Source organism: Delphinus delphis, chromosome 15 (genome assembly GCF_949987515.2).
Source record: "Delphinus delphis chromosome 15, mDelDel1.2, whole genome shotgun sequence".
Taxonomy (NCBI): Eukaryota; Metazoa; Chordata; class Mammalia; order Artiodactyla; family Delphinidae; genus Delphinus; species Delphinus delphis.
The window spans coordinates 86,988,340-87,007,707 of NC_082697.1; the positions used below are offsets into that span (position 1 = coordinate 86,988,340).

Sequence of the window (19,368 nt, forward strand, 5' to 3'; positions counted from 1 at the left end):
GCCCTGGCTTTCTGAATCTTGGGTTGTAGGGGCCACACACACCGTGCACACACACGTCCACACGCGAGGCACACGGCAGCCAGGCAGAAGGCCCCCGGGTCTTTGCATCCGACACCTACTGAGCCTGCCCTGGTCCAGCCCGAGGACGGCCCGCCGCCTGGCCACTCGGCTTCCCCAAACCTTGACATCAAGGGCTCCCAAGGGGGGAGAAACCCGGGGAACATAATGAATCCGGAGAACCTGCATTATTAGTTCAACCTTCTGGCTGAACTGGAGTTTACACCAGAGAGTCAGCCTGGCAAGGCAGCAGGGTGCCAGCAGTTTCTCTCGGGTTTGGGGGAATCAGGATGGGAAGGGGTCCCAGAGACCAAGTAACTGATGAGAAATGGAGGTCCGGGGTGGGGGGTCGTCCAGCATCACGCAGCCTCGTCTCAAATTCCCCCGGGGATGTAGCAGAAGCAGAGGGACACAGCCCTCAAGGTTGGCAAACGGCTTCCTTGCAGGAGGGCACGAGACCTCAGCACAGAACTGGGCTCCATCCCCAGTACAGCACGGCCGGAGGGACCGGGGCTGGGGGGACAGGGCCGCTCACCCCTTCTCCCCACGTGTCTGACGTCTGCCCCACTGCCTTGTGAACAATGCCCCCACCAGGAGCTTCCCGTAACCAGGGCTGTGTTTCTCTCAGCTGACACAGGAAGCGAATATTGCAGCCTAGAGGCATTTGGGGATTAGAATGCTTTAATTAATTTTTAGTGATCAATGTTCGCGAGGCCTTTTGGAGATGAAAGTCCCGCGGCCCCCACTGTGTGACCCCGCTAATGGAATAATAATCCGTATGATGGGCTAAAAACACACAGCCCAACCCCTCAGGGTCTGTGGGAAGCGCAGAGCTGCTTCCTGTCAGTGACGAGTGATACTGTCATCCGAGGGGAGAGGCTTGTCTGCGTCTCCACGGCCCTCCCCCAGGACTCAGGCCTGTTCCAGCCGGGGCGGGCAGGTGTCCTGGATGAGAGGATGCCGGTGGGGGCCGGGGGAGGGGACAGTGCAGTGAGGGGCCCTGCACCTGCCCCACCCCACCTGCTGGCCCAGGACACAGCTGCTCAGCGAATGGCAGCCTCCCATCTCACCTGTGTCCGCACCCCGCATCGTCAGGCCCTCACACAGCTGATTCCTCGTCTCCATCCCCATGGCCTGCTCGCCTCCCCGCTGCCCCAGCCCAAATGTCCCTTCATCTCCCTTCATCAGGGACTCCCCAGGCCTGCAACCCAAGCCGGCGGCCCCGTTATTCCTCCCACAAGGCTCAGCCCCCGGAGCACACATTACGGACCTGTTGTTTCCTGTTTGTTCCCTCTCCGGCTAAACGGTGGCCTTTGTGATCATGTCACCACCATATCCCCACGCCCAGCAGAGCTCCCTCCCTGTACTGATGTGCGCTGGCTGCTTGGATGGGAGGGAGGGAAGGAGGGAGGAAACAGCACCCTTGGCCTGGGGCTCCGGCCCTCTTGCTGCAGGGCGGGAGGGGGACCCTGGACCATCTCAGAAAGGCAGGAACTGGCGGAATAGCAGCGGGGGTGCCTCTGGGCTTGGGGTCTGCAGTCAATCAGGCCTCTTCTCCTGTGCGGCCCTCTGCCAGCCCTGCTAGGTGACAGCTTCCCCAGGCCCCGAGGTGCCCAGTCCGCCTGGGCTCTGGCCTTGTTCCCAGTCTCCGGAGGCCTCCTGCCTCCGCCCCGCCAGCACTCGGCCTGACCAACAGGTCCTGCTGCCCTCCTGATAACGTCCTGGGTGCCGCTGCAGGTGAGCAGAGCCCCCTGAGGCCGAGGGCTCTGACGAGCTGCACGGAGGACGGAGGACGGGACCCAGCCCCAGCCGTGGCTTCCGCTCCTTCACGGGACATCGAGCTTCCCTACCACCTGCTCTGCCAGTGCTGTGCCCCTGCCAGGGGTGCCACCCCAAGGCCATGAGCCCTCTGCGCCATAGCTTCCTATCCACTGGTCTCCTCTTCCCAGCCGAACTGGAATCCCACCTCTGCTCATCACCGTCCAGTTGACCTGGGGCCAGCCACACGCCTTCCTGAGCCTGGTTCTCTGGGGACAATATGCGGACCGCAGGGGGTGTGGTCTTCAGTGTTCAACAAGATAATATCACCGGGGCACGAAGAGAGCTCCTGGCACGTGGAAGGTGCTGGAAAATGTTGGTCAAGCCTGACTAATCTTTCTAGTCCACGGTGCCTGGAAAGGGAGGACAGACAGACAGATCGGGCTGCCTTCTCTCCAGCTGAGAGCGTGGCTCGAGTCCCACCGTTTCCAGGCAAAGTCCTACAGGTTGCACCGGGAGCTGCCACCCTCCCCACGCACCCCCCGCCCCCCCGCCGTGGCCAGGTTCCTCCTCCAGAAGAAGAAGGAATGAGGCAGAGGAGGACGAGACATTGGAGAAGTTGGCAAGTTGCAAGGGAGCGAGTGGATTTCTGAGAACCCCAGGTGCAGCTTAACCTACAAATGAACAATTATGGTGATGAGAAAGAAGGAATATTCGGTGAGGCAGCCTTGGGGGAAGGGGAACTCGGCTGACATGCAAGGAAAGGCTCGGGGAGACGGCGCGGGCGGGATTCTGCTAGGGGAGCTGGGGGCAGGGAGCAACCCGAGGAAGGTGCCCCCCCGCCAGCCTCAGCCCTCCAGGTGCCAGGGCAGGACACTCACTGCTGGCCGGCGGGTCCAGCCTGGCTGACTTAGTCACCCCCCCGTACATCACGCCCTGAGCATACACCGAGCGCCTGTGGACGCTCCCGGTGCCGTTTTCTCAGGCCCCAGCGTCCCCACCCCCGCCAGAGTCAGGGGCTCCCGGCCCCAGCCCGTGGTGGTGGGGCATCACGCCCGGCACTCTCGTGGCCGGGACTCTGGGCGAGCTGCCTGCAGGTACGGCCACAGTGGTTCTCTCCACCAAGGAGCAGTCTGTTTCCCCTCCCTTGGGTCTGGGCCAGGCCCACGACACGCTTTGCCACTGGAATGGCGTGGGATTGAAGTTACCCATTCCCAAGTTTGACGTGAGGAGGCCCTAGAAGGCTCCCCCGATCGGCCCTGTCCCAGTAGGGAAGCTGGTCCAGGCTTCCGAGGGCAGGGCCCCGGGAAGGGAGCCGGCCCAGCACCACGGCCTTGGGAGGGAGGATCCCGGGCTGCTGCCGCAGGTGGGTGAGCCCTGCTACACCACAGGGAACCGCCAGCCCTTCTCTGCCTGGTCCTCTGGGAAGCCACCCGCCCCCAGCCCCAGCCCTGCCAACTTTGATCCATGTGGGCATAACCTTGGGCCCTTGGAGGCGAGTCTACGGCCCCTCTCATCACCCGCTGACAGAGCCAGGCAAGAGGCTTGCAGGAGTTCCCCGCTGAATTCTCTCTACATCCTGCGAGGGCGGCTGTGCTATTTCCCCCCATCTCCCAAGGGAGGACATTTGAGAGCTCAGGTCACAAAGCTCCTGGACGGCAGAGCCCAGACTCACACCCAGGCCACCTGTGTCCTCTGAAACCACACCCCCCTGGGCCAGACCTGAGGACCACAGCCCCGCCCTCTCCAGAGGCTTCCAGCCCCTGCTTTCACTTCTCAGGCCACTTTTGCTTCCCACCCATCCTCCCAGACCCCAGACAGCGGGCCCCCAGCTCCCCTTTCCCCCACCATCTGCCGTCGCTGCTGCTGCCTCCCTATTTGCTACGTGACCCCAAGTGTCCAGGCAACCCCTCTCTCTGCACAGCACAGCGTGGTGGACCAAAGATGCTGCAAGTCCCTGCCCTCCTCCCGTTGATGTGGAGCCTGCACCCCCTCCCCTTAATCTGTGCGCTCAAGAGTGTATGGCGGGGGACCTTCCCTGGTGGTCCAGTGGTTAGGACTCCACGCTTCCACTTCAGGGGGCACGGATTGGATCCTTGACCAGGGAACTAAGATCCCACATGCCATGTGGCATGGCCACACACACACAAAAAAAGAGCGTACGGGGACTCAGACTCAGACACCTGTACACCCATGGTCACAGCACCATTATTCACCGTGGCCAAAAAGTGAAACAACCTCAAGTGACCATCAGTGGATGAGTGGATAATAAAATGTGGTCCATCCACACAATGGGATATGATTCAGCCTTAAAAAGGAAGGAAATTCTGACGCCTGCTACAGCATGGAGGAACCTGGAAGACATGACGCTCAGTGATAAGCCAGCCACAGGACAAACACTGCCCCAGGTGGCCTCTCATCAACGCCATGTGGCGCAGAAGAACCGCCCACCCGAGCCCAGCCCGGATTCCTGACCCACGAAGTCATGAGCTATAGTAAAATCATTGTTGTACGGTTTGTCATACAGCAAACTGGAACACACGGTAAGACAGACAGACCATCCAGATACCGACCCAGGACACGACTGACCCTTTCCTGGGGCCCAGAGCATGCGGGCAGCTGGGGACATTCAGGTGAGTTAGAAACAAACCCTTCCCTGGGGGGCTCACGGCCTGGTGGGACAGGAGCCTGATGAGGGGTGGGACCCAGCTGGAGAAAAGGAGGGAAGGCTTCTTGGTGTGGCTGCTTTGGGCTCTGACCCAGTCAAGACTCTCTGAGCCTCAGTTTTTCCATCTGGTGTCTCCTCCTGGTGACATGAGGACCATGAGACATCCCAGGAGGAGATGGTCCAGGACACAGACATTCACCAGCACCTGATGGAGTTGGTGTAGAAATATCCCCAATACCTGGAGGGGGATGGCTTTGAGGGATGCTCCACAGTGTCGCCCAGGGCCCTGAGCAGGGGGGAGCCGCAGCCGTCCACAGGGCGACATGTACCCTTCCCTGACTCACCCCCCCCCCTGCCCTGAGAGGACCTCCCCATGACGGCACTCCTTCTCAGACCCTCCTCTCAGGGTTGGCTTCCAGGGAGATCCCCAAGTCTTTCCCAGAACAGCCCTGATGCCTGTCGTGCACAGGGAGGTACAGGGATGGGTGTAGAAGCAGACAGGTCTGCAGTCAGTTCTTCAGTGGAGCAGCTGTGCAGCCCCGGACAACCTCTCTAGAGAGGTCACCTAACCTCTCTGAGCCTTAACAAATGTCTTTAGATGGAGGGATTGGCTCCTGGGTCAGTACCAGTCTCTTCCTCGTGTGGCCCTCAGCGGTGGTCCCTGCCCTGCCCCTGGTGCGCTGTGTGACCTTGGGGGCACTCCTTCCCCTCTCTGGGCCTCAGATTCCCCCAGGTTCAGGTAAGGGATCAGCCTAAGCTGCTGAGACCCACTGAGCTCTTAGAACACAGGGTATTCGCTTAGGAAATACCACCCAGGGGGACGCTTGGCTACGGCTCTGGTTCCTCTCCTGGAAGGGATGGAAGGACAAGCCCGCTGGTTCTGGGGTGCTGCTGGGTGGGGAGCGTGGGCAGGATCTTTCCCCCGGACGCTTTGCCCACCCTGCCCTGCTCTGGGCTCCTACGTCAGCGATGGGGAAGGACGGCCAGCACTCCAGCCCTCTTGGCAATCTCGGGGCACGGCAGGTACTCCTTGGCGGGCACCCCCACCCCTCGCTCGCCTCCGCTGACCTCAGTTGCTCTAGCCTGTGACCTGGGCCCTCCAGCTCCACCCAGAACTCTTTTATCCTGGGTGCCTGCTCTGTGCCAGAGAGCCTGCTGGCTGGGAGGGGGGCACCCAGAGAGCAGCCCTGTCACAGGGATGGGGCCTCCCACCTGCCCGCCCACGGCCCCAGGCACAAGCCCCAGAGTCGATGCCCAGGACGGGCTAGGAGGACACAGGACGGGGAAGAGGAACCAGCCGGCGTCTGACCCCGGGGCAGGAAAGCGGCAAACTGCCAGGTCTGCTCGTCCAGGGCGGCCCCGCATCCATCCATCATTCCCAGCTGCCTGGAGAGAGAGCCCAGCTCTGGGCAGCGCGCTCTGCCGGCCCGCGGACCCCACCTGCCCTCCCTGTGACCTTGGCGCCAAGTGCACAAGTCGCAGGGGCTCGCAGACTAGGCAGCCCACCCCGGAGGCGGCAAGAGGGAAGACGGGTGTTCCCAGTTTGTGGATGGGAAAACTGAGGCTTGGGGAGGTGGATGCCTTTAGGGTCCTTCCGGGGGGATGACTGCAGGAGAGCAGGTCACCCAAACTCGTTTAGGAGTGACCATTTCCTGAGCAGAGCCACAGGTGGTCAACGCAGAGCATGGATCAGAACCTGGGTCTCTGGACCCTCAACGCAGTGCTCACCCCCCAAGCCAGGCTGCACCAGGGAACCAGCCCCCCAAGGCTGCCACGCCCTCCCTAGGCGGGAGGGGGCCTGGGTGCTCGGAGAAGGGGGGTCAGGGGAGGGCAGGAGTGGCCATCACCCTAATGAAGCCATCTCGCCACCGTAATGAAGACCTCACGTACCTCCAATGACACTCAGCAAATCCAGGCACAAATAAATAACCCTAGTCCAATTGAATCAACCTTCAACCGATTGGCACAGCTAAACAAATTAGCCCGAGGCCCGGACGACGTTAACAGACCAGGCAGGCGGGCGCAGGCTGGGATCCTTCGGCAGGCGGGTTCATGGCGTCTAATGAGCTGAAGCCAAATCCCCCAGCGTTCATGTCTCTGGTTTCAGGCCACTCTGCTCCCAGAGCGCAGGCTTTCAGGGGCCTCGGCCCTGGGGGCTGCGGAGGGAAACCAGACCCATGGCGGCGGGAGAGAAGCGGGTAGAGGGCAGGCCGCGAGCAGGGACGCCCTTCCGGTACAGGAGAGAAGGTGCAGGAGGCTGTTGCCGGACTGCCTCCTGGGGATGCAGCCAAGTCTGATGTGCAGCGGGGTGGGCAGGAGCTGGCGGCAGACCCACCCCCCTCCTCGCCCTGCAGTGCCACCCGCACCCAGACCCGGGCTCCCCAGGAGGGGCCTGCTCTGCAGGGCCTCGTCCCAGAGTGAGTTCCCCTGCCCCCAGCCCTGTGCAGGGGCGCTGGAGCCTCCCCGGACACGCGGCGGATGGAGAAGCCCCTCTAAGGGCCCCAGGCAACGCGAGGCCCAGCGTGTGGGCAACCGTAACAGTAAGGGGCAGGCCACTGCCAGTCTCCTCGCCAGCATCCCAGCCGCGCTCTGCAAAACCTGCCGTCCTCCCAGGACCAGGACACAGCCAGCCTGACGCTCGTTGTGGGGAGGGAAAGGCTTGGGCCTCGGCTCCTCCAGCGGCCACAGCGGGGCTCGGGGCTCCTGGCCAGCCGCGGAGGCGGGAGCGGGGAAGGTGAGCTGAGCGGGAACGCAGAGAGCTTGCCCCCCAGAGCGGGTGGCGGGGACATCGGGGGATCGCTGGTGACAGCTGACTGGCCGCCCGGGAGGGTTCAGCAGAACCACAACCTGGATGAATTAAAAAGCCCCCACTGTGTGCCCCCCACCCCCGAAGGTCTGACTTCTCTCACGCTGGAGGGTCGCCAGGACAGCCGGATGCCAAGAGCCAGGACGGAGGTACCCGCATGGCCCCGCTCGCCCCCAGCGTCCCGCGGGGAGGACGGACACGAGGCACAGCAGAACAAGGGCCCCTCCAGGGGCTGTACCCACGGGGTCCCCGCGCCACAGCCTCACTTTCCGATGTCACCCGTGTGTCTTTACGAAAGTGCCCAGCAGTGCCCAGGAGGTGGAGTGGGGGCCATGCCCTTCACTGGAGGCTGGCAGTTAGGAACCACTTGAAAACAAGGGGGGACTGTCAGCTGACGAGGGATGGAGGTTCATTCCCAAGGGAGCTCATCCCTAGCGGAGGTGGCAAGTCAGGCAGAGAGGGTGGTGGGCGGACAGGGCCACCGGCGCACGAGGAGGGACCGGAAACACACGCGCACACAGGTACACACACATGCAAACCCTTACACACGCATGCCTGCACAGCTCACCCCCTCAACAGCCCTGCCAGCACATACCACGGGGTTCTGTTCAGATGACATTTTGGAAAAGGCAAAACTACGGGACAGAGAAGAGACCAGGGGTCACGGGGGCTGGGGGACAGGAGGGAACTGGGCAGATGGGGCACCGCGGTCACGGTTATACGATCACACGCGTTTGTCAAAACTCAGGACGGCACACCAAGTGCATCTACTGCATGTACTTCATGCCTCAATTTTTTTAAGTTATAAAAATATAAACCTAACCTGGCCTAGAGCCCCACTATTTATTCAGAGAATGTCAAGGCCCTCAATTCCTCAAGGTTTAGCCCCGGGGGAGGCTGGGTCCTTGCTTTCCATCCCCCCAACCCTCCTGTGCTGTCTGAGTGATGCTTTGGGGTTACATCCCAGCAAGGGGCAGTGAGAGTGCCCAGGTGTCGCCCTGACACCTCAGTGGCCCCTCCAGAAAGCCTGGGAGAGGACAGACAGTCCTCCCTGTGGAGTCTGGACAGCCTGGCGCTTCTGACCACGAGCAGGGAGGTAGGTACCTGGTGCCTGATCTTGTTTCCCTTTTCTCTGTGGCTACCAGGAAGCTCAAAGCTAAACCTGAGGCCCACTCATAGCGACTGTGGAGGACCCAGTGGCCAGCATGCACACCCACTCTGTGCTCCATTACGGCCTTGACAGTCCAGCCCAGCTTGTATTCCCTAGTCCTGATCTCTAACGCTCATGCTGTGGTCTGATTTATAATCCTGTTAGCTGTGAGTGCCCTACGGTCTCCCCAGGGGTTGGGGTTGGACTTGGACTTCCTGCTAGCCCTACAGTGCATAGCTCAGGGTCCGGCCCTCAGAACAAGCTCTGCAAGTGCCTGTGACGTAAATGACAGATGTCGACACCTTTGAAGGACAAAGAGGTTTGTCATTAGATGACTCCTTGGATGGGGAGAGGGAGACACGCAGAGAAGCAGGTGGGAGTGGGGGTGGGGAGAGAGACAGACAGAGGGGTGGGCAGGGGAGAGAGACGGAGAACAGAACTGGCTCCCGGCCTCTGCGGAAGAGGCAGGGGGCCAGCCCTGCCCTAGCGTGGATGGGGGTGGGAAGGCTCGAGGGAAGGAGGACACCCCCTTCCCCGGCGCAGAGGAGGACAGGGCTCCTCCGTTCCTCCGCCCACACTGGGTTCAGCCCTGTCCCTGCTCCGCACGCTGAGAGCGTTCTGTGGCCTCTGCTGCCCCCAGAGGTGTTCTCTGGTAACGCAGGCACTCCCCACCCAGCTCTCCCTGGGGCTGGGGGCCGCCCTGCAGCTCATTCCTGCCAGACGCAACTCAGATCCCGGCCTGGGTTCGCCTGGGGGCTCTGGGTGCGTCTACACGGTGCAAAATCCCCTGCCACCACGGCCAGGAGTGCATTTCCTTCTTTCCCATTTTTATCTCTTTTCTGAACTATGCTAAAAATTCAAACAGTACAGAAATGTGTGGCCATGGAAACTGATAAAAGTCCCAACTAATTCTTCATCCCCACCACGCCAAAATGTCACGTCTGTGACAAAGTGTCATGATGACCTTTTCACCAGGCAGTAGACCCTGTGTTTCTAGGACCTCTTTGTTTACAGGTCCATCTTATTTTTCAAAGTTGTTTTCCTAGGGGAGTATTTCCACCTTGCTTTCAACCTCCTTTGAAATCTTGCCTGTTCCGTTTGTCGGGGTGGAGTTACTCCTGTTTCTCCCTGACTGCCCTGACCTTCAGCTGTTTGCTCATCATTGGTCTCTTCTCTGCAGTGAGGTGGTAACTGGGGGTCCCCTCACACCAGCTCCTAACAGAAAATGTTCACTGACTGAGTGACCAAGCAAACATTTCACCCCTGGATGGATGGACGGATGGATGGACGGATGGATGGACACATGGATGGACGGACGGATGGACACATGGACGGATGGATGGATGGATGAGCGAGCTCAGCACTTTCACAGAAAGCCCCCAGCGATGCAGTGCAGGCCCAGGCAGTGGGAAGCACACCTGTGAGCACTGAGGAGCTGAGGTGACAGCACCTGGGCAGGACACTGGCCACACCTGCTGTGCACAGAGGCTGGCTTCACCCTGGATCCCTCTGTGTACTGGGATATTGTAGGGTATGAACATGTTAGCTATTCTAACAACAACAACGGTATCAGTAAATTTCAGGAAAGAAGAAAAGAAATAAGACTCCATCTACCGGGACTTAGGTGTGAAAAAGTGAATCCAAAACCTCCGAGCGCCAGACGCTTGCCCACCTGTTCCATCTCTCAGCTGCCCACTCCCCAGACACCACTTGGGACCCGGCTGAGCTGCAGCTTCCTGAGGACGGCTTGGCGGCACCCAGCTGCGAAGAGCCCTGGAACCTGGGCCCCAGCCCCACACTGCTCCCCCGGTCTCGCCACACCTGTCAGTCCTGGCTCCGTGTCTGCCCCCCTCCCCACCGTGGGCTACAGGACAGGGCCCTTGGACCCTCGGCACCTACACAGACTTAGGTCACTGAGCACAACATTCTAAAGGCTCATCCAGGACTTCCCTGGTGGCGCAGTGGTTAAGAATCCACCTGCCGATGCAGGGGACACAGGTTCAAGCCCTGGTCCGGAAGATCCCACATGCCGCGGAGCAACTAAGCCCATGCGCCACAGCTGAGCCTGCTCTCTAGAGCCCGCGAGCCACAACTACTGAAGCCCGCGTGCCTAGAGCCCGTGCTCCGCGGGGCTCTAATGCAATGAGAAGCCCGTGCACTGCAGGAGTAGCCCCCGCTCTCAGCAACTAGAGAAAGCCTGCGCGCAGCAACGAAGACCCAACGCAGCCAAAAATAAATTAATTTTTAAAAATTGCCGTCTCTGAAACCACTAAAAAACAAGTTTAAAAAAAGAGGCTCACCCACGTTGTAACAGGCGTCAAGATCTCCTTCCTTCTTAAGGCTGAATGAGTTCCCACTGTAGGGACAGACCACACTGTGTGTGTCCGTCTGTCTGTGCATGGACACTTGGGTTGCTTCCACTTTCTGGCTACAGTGAATAATGCTGCTGTGAACGTGGGTGTGCATGTTGACATATCGCTTCAAGACCCAGCTTTCAATTCTTTTGGGCAAACCCAGAAGTGGAATTGCTGGATCACAGTGTTTTGAGGAACTGCCACGTGGCTTTCACGCCATGGCTGCACCATTTTACAGCCCGTGAACAGTGTCCGAGGGCGCCGATTCCTCACACCCCAGCCAGCACGTGCCTCCTCTACATCTGTGCGTGCACTTAGCCAACCTAATGGGAGTGGCAGGCCTGCATTCAAAGGCGGCGCCTGCTTTGGGCTGGGGTGAGAGTTTCCTGTCGTTTGTCTGCTCTTTGCTTGAATCGTTTACTTGCCCTTCTTCAATTTACACAGCTTAGGATTCACTCACGACACACAGTTCCAAGAGTGTAGACAAACACACAGTCCTGCAAACACCATCACAGCCAAGATACAGCAGATCCCTCATCCCCTGGGCCCCCCCATTTGCATTCAAACCTGCCCCTCACCCCCACTCTGCAACCACTGATCCATAATGCTGCCTTTTCCAGAACGTCACACGAATGGACTCGCGGAGCGCACTGCCTTCTGTGCTTGGCTTCCTTCCCTCCTTGCACTGTTTTGGGGTCCCTCCACACTGTCATGTGCCCAGAGTAATGACCTATCACGTGGATGGACCCCAGTTTGTTACCCGTTCACCTGCTGGAAACATTTGGGTTGTGTTCCGTTTTTGGTCACTATGAAGAAAGCCACCATGAACATAATTGTTGGTGTGGACATAATTTTCGTTTCTCCTGGGTAAATACCCAGGAATGGGATTGCTGAGTCACATGGTAGGTGTATATTCCCCTTTATGAGAAGCAGCTAAACTGCTTTTCACAGTGCCTGCCCTGACTGGCCCTCCCAGCAGCAAGGCAGCGACGCTCCAGTTGCTCCCAGTTCCTGCTGGTGTGGCCGGACCCTGTTGAGTTTAGCTGTGTGTTTCGCTGGGGACACTCTAGTGGGATTTAGCCACATCTTCTGTGGTCATCAGTTCACCTCGACACACAGAACCGCAGACGCTGGGATTTGGAAAGGCCTTCAAAACACTTTGAGTCCAGGGCTTCCCTGGTGGCACAGTGGTTAAGAATCTGCCTGCCAATGCAGGGGACACAGGTTCGAGCCCTGGTCCGGGAAGATCCCACATGCCGCGGAGCAAATAAGTCCATGCGCCACAACTACTGAGCCTGCACTCTAGAGCTTGCGAGCCACAACTACTGAGCCCGTGTGCTACAACTACTGAAGCCCATGTGCCTCGAGCCCGTGTTCCGCAACAAAGACAAGCCACTGCAATGAGAAGCCTGCGCACCACAACGATGAGTAGCCCTGGCTCGCTGCAACCAGAGAAAGGCCACGTGCAGCAGTGAAGACCCAACACCAAAAAAAAATAAATACATAAATAAATTTAAAAACAAAAAACACTTCGAGTCCAGTCTCCCCAGCGCAGACATCCTGGTACCGTCCTCAGCCCCGATGACCACCTGGTCCCAACGCCTCCACAGGGAGGGCGATCACCACCTCCCATGGAAGGCCCTGGCATTCCTGGAAAGTTCTGTTGGTCAGAAAGTCCATGTGCTGTGCCCAATCTACCTTCTCAGAACCTCCATGTGGTACAGGCCCTGGGCCCAGCCCACAGACACAGAATGGGCCCTCAGGAAGGCGGGCCCGCCCCGACCTCCCAGCCCACTCCGCTCCCTCCCTGCTCAGACAAAACCAACTCCAGTCCATCCCCCAGGGCCCTGTCCCCATCAGAGGGCAGGAGCACGGAGGAATGGATCAGAGGCACCTGGAGGCCACCCGGCCAATCTGCCCATTTTACAGATGAGGAAACAGAGGCCCGGAGCAGGGAAGGGAATTGTCCAAGGTCATCAGCAAGTTCGTGCCAGGGCCTGGGGGCAGGGCTTGGGTTTCTTTCCACTTCATCCTGCCCCCTCCCTAGCCCCACCCACCACTCTGGACCCACTGCTTTACACACCAACTCGAATGCGATCCAATTGGGCAAACGTTTATCAAAGCCGCACGCTGGCTTTCCGTCCTCTCCCTGTAAAAGAAAAGAGTACGAACAATAACCAGCCTGGCAGGCTTTGTCGTTTGGCTTGACGTGGGGCAACAAGACGGCTTCTTATCAGGGGAAATAACTTCTTAAAATATTGAAAGAAAGGCTTTCAGAAATTGCACATGGATTAAGGTTTCATTTATTAAAGAACTAAACAAACAGTGCAAGATGTGGGTACAAGGCAGTTTTCAATATTTCTAACGAGGGCAGGAAGCCTCACTCCAGGAACAGAAAGATTGTAATACTTGAGCTTGACTAAGTTCGGCAGAAAACAAAGTGACAAGCTAAACTCTCAATTCTGTGCCCTGCTGGAATTAGGTCCAAAAATAGAGCATTTTCTTTGTGTTGACCATGTGACGTTAAATAAAAATACTCCTGCTGACATAAAACTCCAAAGCTCAGGGCACCCCTAGGCCACAAAGCGAGCGCCTGCCCCACAGGGCACCACCGGCCTCCACGGGAAAGTGATGCTTTCACTTCTGACCCTGGGCAGCAGGCTTCTCAGAAATATCTTTAAATGCTCCCTGGGAAGAGGATTTATGCCCTTTCCGGGTGAACAGCTCCCTGGACCCTTATAAACTGGGCTCAGTTTTAATGGTATTCATTCATTTCCCTCGGGAAAATTTCGAATTTCACGTAGTCTCAGGGTTTTGTTTCCGTAATAAAATATATGTGATTTTCAGTGGGTTGCCTTTAATCTTTATATCCTATCCCTTCCCTCAACTTGGATAAACCTGGTTTATAAAAAATTAATTGTTCACTGTCTTTTTCTAGATAACTGGGTGCAGTAAAAGGTCGTTTCTGTGTCCCGGAGCTCCCTGGTTAGAACTGTCTTACTTCCGTGCTGCTGCTTAGTCACAGGCCTTTGCGACCGCTGAGCGCACAGACACTGTGCCACACAGGTGACTGCTGGGCATGCAGCCGCGCCACAAGACCAGGTCGCACCCGCTGGGGGCAGAGGAAGGCCAGTGGCGAGGCTGGGGGTAGCAACCAGGGTCCCCAAGCACCAAGACTCTCTGCCCTTGGCCGCAGGGCTGCCGAGCTGAGGGAGATCTGCAGACAGCCCTGAGGCTGACCCCGGTCGCCGTGCTGGGCCTCGCTGCCTCTGCAGCTCTCGTGCCGGCTTAGGAATTTACGTCCTGTCACAGAAAGACCCAGCTTCGGTATCATCACAGCCTTTCTCCAGAGACGGGATGGTGGCATTAAGGACCTCACAGCCCTAACGGTTAGGGGACTGGGCAGGTGGGTTTACATCGCCCTCCTGGTCTTTCTGCTCCTTGCAAAAGCCTGGGCGTGGAGAGGCCGGAGCCACCGATCACACGAGGGCCTGTGGGTGGGGCACTGCCAGTGGATTCCAACGACCCACGAACGGAAGGAGACTCTATCAAGCGCGCTGTATGTGCCAGGCCCTAAACGAGGCCCTTTTGCAAATGGGATGTCATTTAATCCTCCCCATTACTGAACAAGCAAGAATGGGTTTCTCCAAAAGGAACGAAGCACTGACACAGGCCACAACATAGATGAACCTCGAAGGCTGAGGGAGAGAAGCCGAAATGAAAGGCCACAGAGGGTGAGCCCGTTTATAGGGAATGCCCAGGGCAGGCAAAGCCGTAGGAACAGAAAGTAGACGAGTGGTTTCCAGTGGGGAGGTCTAAATACTTGGTACTTCCCACTTACAATTTCTTCTTTGACATACATTATTTAGAATTATTTTTTAAACTCCCAGATGCATGGGAAGTTGCTTTTACATTAACTTTTTTCTTTTTTTGGCCGCATTGCACGGCTTGCAGGACCTTAGTTCTCCGACCAGCGACTGAACCCACAGCAGTGAAAGCGACGAGTCCTAGCCACTGGACGGCCAGGGAATTCCCAACAGTAACTTTTTTTTTAAACAGTGATTGGTTCAAGGACAGGCACGCGACCCAGGTTGGTCTAGGGAGATTCAATCCTGGGACTGTCACTGGGTATATGGGGAAGGGACAGCTCCTGCGGTGTGGAGGCTGTTGGTTCTACCGCAGCACGGGGGACAGCCCGTCTGAGAGTAGGGCCCACACGCCCGCACAGCTAAGAGGCGGAGAAAGACATCACGCGACTCTCTGGGTCTTTTCAGCCCACAGAAAAGCCCATCTGTGCTCCTTTTGGGGCAGAAGACGGTTTCACATCTGTGTCTGTCACCTCCACTTGAAAAATCGTACGGCTACAGCTTCCCTCACTCATCCCAAAATATCTATAATCTAAACGCCAAAAACATCTGACGGCTGTGTCTCAGGCCTGCCTCACAAATGGAATCCCCGACAACTGCTACCCAGCGCCTCTTAAAATACCGGCCAAGAGAAGTGACAGTGATTATTAATTTATAGAAATAAAGTGGTTCTGGGACTTCCCTGGCAGTCCAGTGGTTAGGACTCGGTGCTTTCACTGCCGTGGCCCTGGGTTCAGGCCCTGGTTGGGGAACTAAGATCCCGCAAGCCTCAAGGCGCGGCTAAAAAATTATTTTAAATTTAAAAAATAAAGTGGTTCCACCTATTACCGTGTCTCACAAAAACTTAGAAGGATGTGGCCTCTACGAGCCTCAGGCAAACCCCGGCAAAGCCTTACCCATTCCGAGACTGTGCTACCCAGGAGGTCCTTTTGGTCCAAGTTTTGGCTACCTGGGTACCTGCGGTCAGGAGGCTGCAGGGGAAAACAGATATTCTCATAGCACAGAGAGTTTCACGAATGAATTGACCATTTACATAACTGGGCTCCACTCCAACACCCCTCCCTGTATAGCTCCAGAATCTCTCTCTCTCTCTCTCTCTCTCACACACACACACACACACACACACACACACCCAACACTGAAAGGCCTGGGAATCATGTTGTGAGGCTGTGGAAGTACAAATCAAGTCGAATTGTAAATCTTATGGAAGATGCAAGATTTCAGAAAGTCCATAAATGGAATAATACTGAGGGATGTTCAGATCTAGCCCAAAGCAACTGGCAAGAGTGGGAGGGCCCGGCCGTGCAGCTGAGGACCACGAATGTGACAAGGTAATGACAGGCTGCTGCTCCCACAAGAAGTGACTCGAATATCAGAGAGAGGCTCTTGGGGAAGTGGAAGGCGCTCTTGCGTATTTTAGCGCAACTGATCCTCTTTCTTCATAACGCACCTGAGAAAATCACACGATGTGAAGGAGAATGTGGAGAGCCATCACACAATTTGTTGGAAAAATTATGAGCCTGCCAAATCAACACTTGATTAATTCCTTGTCGGTTCTACGAATTAACTTACAATTGCATTCAGAACCTAAGCTTCCTTGAATACAAGACAAAGGCAAGATATTCCCCCCGTTTTTCCTTTCTCACGATAAATTCTCAAAATCTTTTGCCCCACCATTGACATCATTACTATTTGATTCCCATTTTAAGTGAATTCGCTTAAGGGACCCTCCTTTCCAGTCTGATCTCCATCTTGCGCTGGAGAATGGTCAGTGGCAGGCAGTGAGCACCTGCTCCACTACTGTGCGTGTGTAAGCTCTGCCCACACGTCCACTTAGGCCACCAAGAAGCCTCCTCCCCGGGCCGCCACCTCGCCCGAGGACAGCCTTCGCACCTCGCTTCCTCCAAACTCAGTCTTTATCGAAGATCTAGACCAAAAAACAGCCAGTGTCATCGAAACGTCATCCACTTTGTTCTTCCAACATCTCTTTTATAAAAGTGATGAGCTTATTTCAGACTTAGGCTTGTTTTCGTTTTCGTTTTTGTTTTTGTTTTTGGTGTGGGGAGGGTCAGACTTCTTGTACCAATCTGCCTACAGAGAGAGAATGCATGAATTGGTGAATAAAAGTAAATGAACCTTTTAGAGGTTTCACATGGCAACACATTGGCAATTGGCTTTTGGGGTGTGTGGGGGGTGGATGTGTGTTTAAATTTAGAACCAACAAAAAATTAGACTCTCCTGAGAAATTGATATGTTTCTTCCTTTTTGAGTACTGGAACCACAAAACTCATAACCTTTCCCACTGTGCACTGGCTGCAAGAAAGCTCAAAAAACAAGTTTCCTCTTGGTTTTTATGTCTATTTTGATAATGTTTTGTAGACTTGCCTTTTTCTTTTAGGCCACCAGAAATCATTGTGGAATGAACATGCTTCACTTGACTTAATTACATCATGAGAAAAGGCAGTAAGGACATGAGGGGTCCCAGAGCTTCCTAAGGGGTTAAGTGATATGGACAGACCAGGCTGGGGGTGGGGTAGAATGTGCCCTGACAGGCCTGTCAGGGAGCCGGAGAGAAAGCCTTCTGGGTGTGCGGTTTTGAAGGGTGTTCATCCCCTCAGGAAGAGTCTCAAGGCTCAAATTACTGCAGTATCAGACAAGACTCCCCACCCTGCCAATACCACTTCCAGCGTGGAGAAAGGGAAGATATGCGGGGGGCTGGGGGGCTCTCTGAATCCCTGGGAGGAACCAGAAATCATCCTGCTACAGGGCAGCACTGTCCCTCGTCTTCCCCTTTACCCGGAGCTGCGTTGAGAGACCAGTAATTAAGGGTAAAGGTCCGAAGCCCAGATCCAGCCCTTATCAGCTTTGTGACCTTGAGCAAGTTCTTTGCACCTGAACATCTTGTCTATAAAACCGGGAAAATAACAACTCTACTTAATGGGGATGTTAAGATTAAATGAGTTACTATAGAGAAAGCACTTAGGGGCTTCCCTGGTGGCGCAGTGGTTAAGAATCCGCCTGCCAGTGCAGGGGACACAGGTTTGAGCCCTGGTCCGGGAAGATCCCACATGCCGCGGAGCAACTAAGCCCGTGCACCACAACTACTGAGCCTGTGCTCTAGAACCCGTGAGCCACAACTACTGAGCCTGCGCTCTAGAGCCCGCGAGCCACAACTGCCGAAGCCCACATGTCTAGAGCCCGTGCTCCGCAACAAGAGAAGCCACCGCAATGAGAAGCCCGCACACTCCAACAAAGAGTAGCCCCCGCTCACCGCAACTAGAGAAAGCCCGCGCGCAGCAACGGAGACCCAACGCAGCCCCAAATATAAATAAATTAAATAAATAAATTTTTAAAAAAAAAGAAAGCACTTAGAACAACGCCTGGCACATACTAAGTGCCCTTGGACATGGGAGGATATCCCAGATGGGCTTCCGGGGGCAGAAGCCCCTGGCACTGCCTAGAGTGGTTAAAAAGCCTTTGTTATGACGCTGACAAAGATTCTCTCCTACACCAAACTCTTTTTCAACCAGGCCTCCCCTTTTTGGACTTCTGCATTTTCCAATTTTAGCAAGAACTGCCCCCGCCATCCTCCATATCTGATACCCTCCCCCCCAGGTCTGATCGGTTCCTCATCCCCCACCGACCCCCAGGTGGTCTGATACCGCCCAGGCCTACCTTCAGCGAGAATCCTGCTAGGTTTCCTTGGCTAGAAACCCCCAACCCCCTGATGTTTCCTCTTAGTAATTTCCCACCCACTGACCTAACTAACGCTGCTCCTTGGCTGTAAATTCCCACCGGCCCCTGCGGTTTTAAGTGAAAAATGTCACCTGCCATAACAGTAAACAAAGGATGTTGCAACCTACAAGCCATCCCGTCACAGCCCGCGGACGTTGCACCCTGAGGGGAGTCCTCAGGGTGGAAAGCAAAGGATACTGGCCCCAGACAGCTGAGGTGCACATCAAAGGAATGATCTCTGTGAGCCCAGACTCGCATCTTCCCATACACAGCAAAGCACTAAATTCCTTAACTCGAGGTGTCTGGTTTTCCGTAATGCACAGTATCTTCTGACGTTCCGACTACCCGGTGTTTGTTGTCAAAGCCCCTAAGTACCCTGGATCCTCCCTTACCTCTTCGGAACAGTCCCTGAGTTATCTGAGGTGCTGTGTCCCGGGCTTAAGTCCTCAGTCTTGTCCACCGAATAAAACGTACTCTCAACTTTTAGGTGGTGCATTGTTTTTTCAGTCCACACGGTATTCGGGGATGACTGAGGTCTCTTGTGCCCTATGGCAACGGTCCTGAGTGGAATGTTTTCAGCGCTTTAACTGCCCTCCGGCCCTGCTTTTCTCTCTCAGCTCCCTGTGCTTCTGTGAGGGTCCTGGAGCCCACGGCCAAGGGGCCCGAGACCCCATTCCTGAGGTTCCCCAACCAAAGAGCTGCAGGGTCCCCGGCAGGAAGGCCCGAGGACCCCCTTCTGGGGAAGCCCCAGGCCCCTCGACTGAGGGCCTGGAACCGAGGAGCCGAGGCCTGCAGGTTGGGGGTGGGCGGTGCAGGTCCTTCCCGCTGACACGGCGCCGAGCCCGTCCCTGCCCAGCAGCACCGAAGCCCGCTGCCCAGGGCCCGGAAGCCGCCGATGGGACCGGAAGCCGCCGGCCGGCGGGACCGGAAGACTTGAGGCTGCACTTCCGGGGGGCGGCGGAGCGAGCGCGCAG

At 56.6% G+C, this 19,368-nt stretch overlaps 1 protein-coding gene across 11 annotated transcripts in view; it reads right to left on the minus strand.

Moving 5' to 3' along the window:
- The window catches only part of LOC132438386 (uncharacterized), a 60,127-nt gene extending 40,855 nt beyond the window's left edge, over positions 1-19,272 (minus strand). For 9 of the 11 annotated variants that reach the window (XR_011246729.1, XM_069541441.1, XM_069541440.1 and 6 more), the window contains exons 1-3: positions 18,787-19,272; positions 15,556-15,630; positions 12,877-12,942 (exon numbers count right to left, since the gene is read on the minus strand). Coding sequence is in view for 8 of the 11 variants with exons in the window: in XM_069541441.1 (XP_069397542.1) it covers positions 12,877-12,942; positions 15,556-15,630; positions 18,787-18,890 (245 nt within the window). In the remaining 3 variants the exon portion in view is untranslated. Of the gene's footprint in view, positions 1-12,876; positions 12,943-15,555; positions 15,631-16,552; positions 16,751-18,334; positions 18,430-18,786 lie in introns of those variants that run through there. The other 2 variants (XR_011246730.1, XR_011246731.1) reach the window with 2 other exon arrangements.
- Between the last annotated feature and the right edge of the window lie 96 nt (positions 19,273-19,368).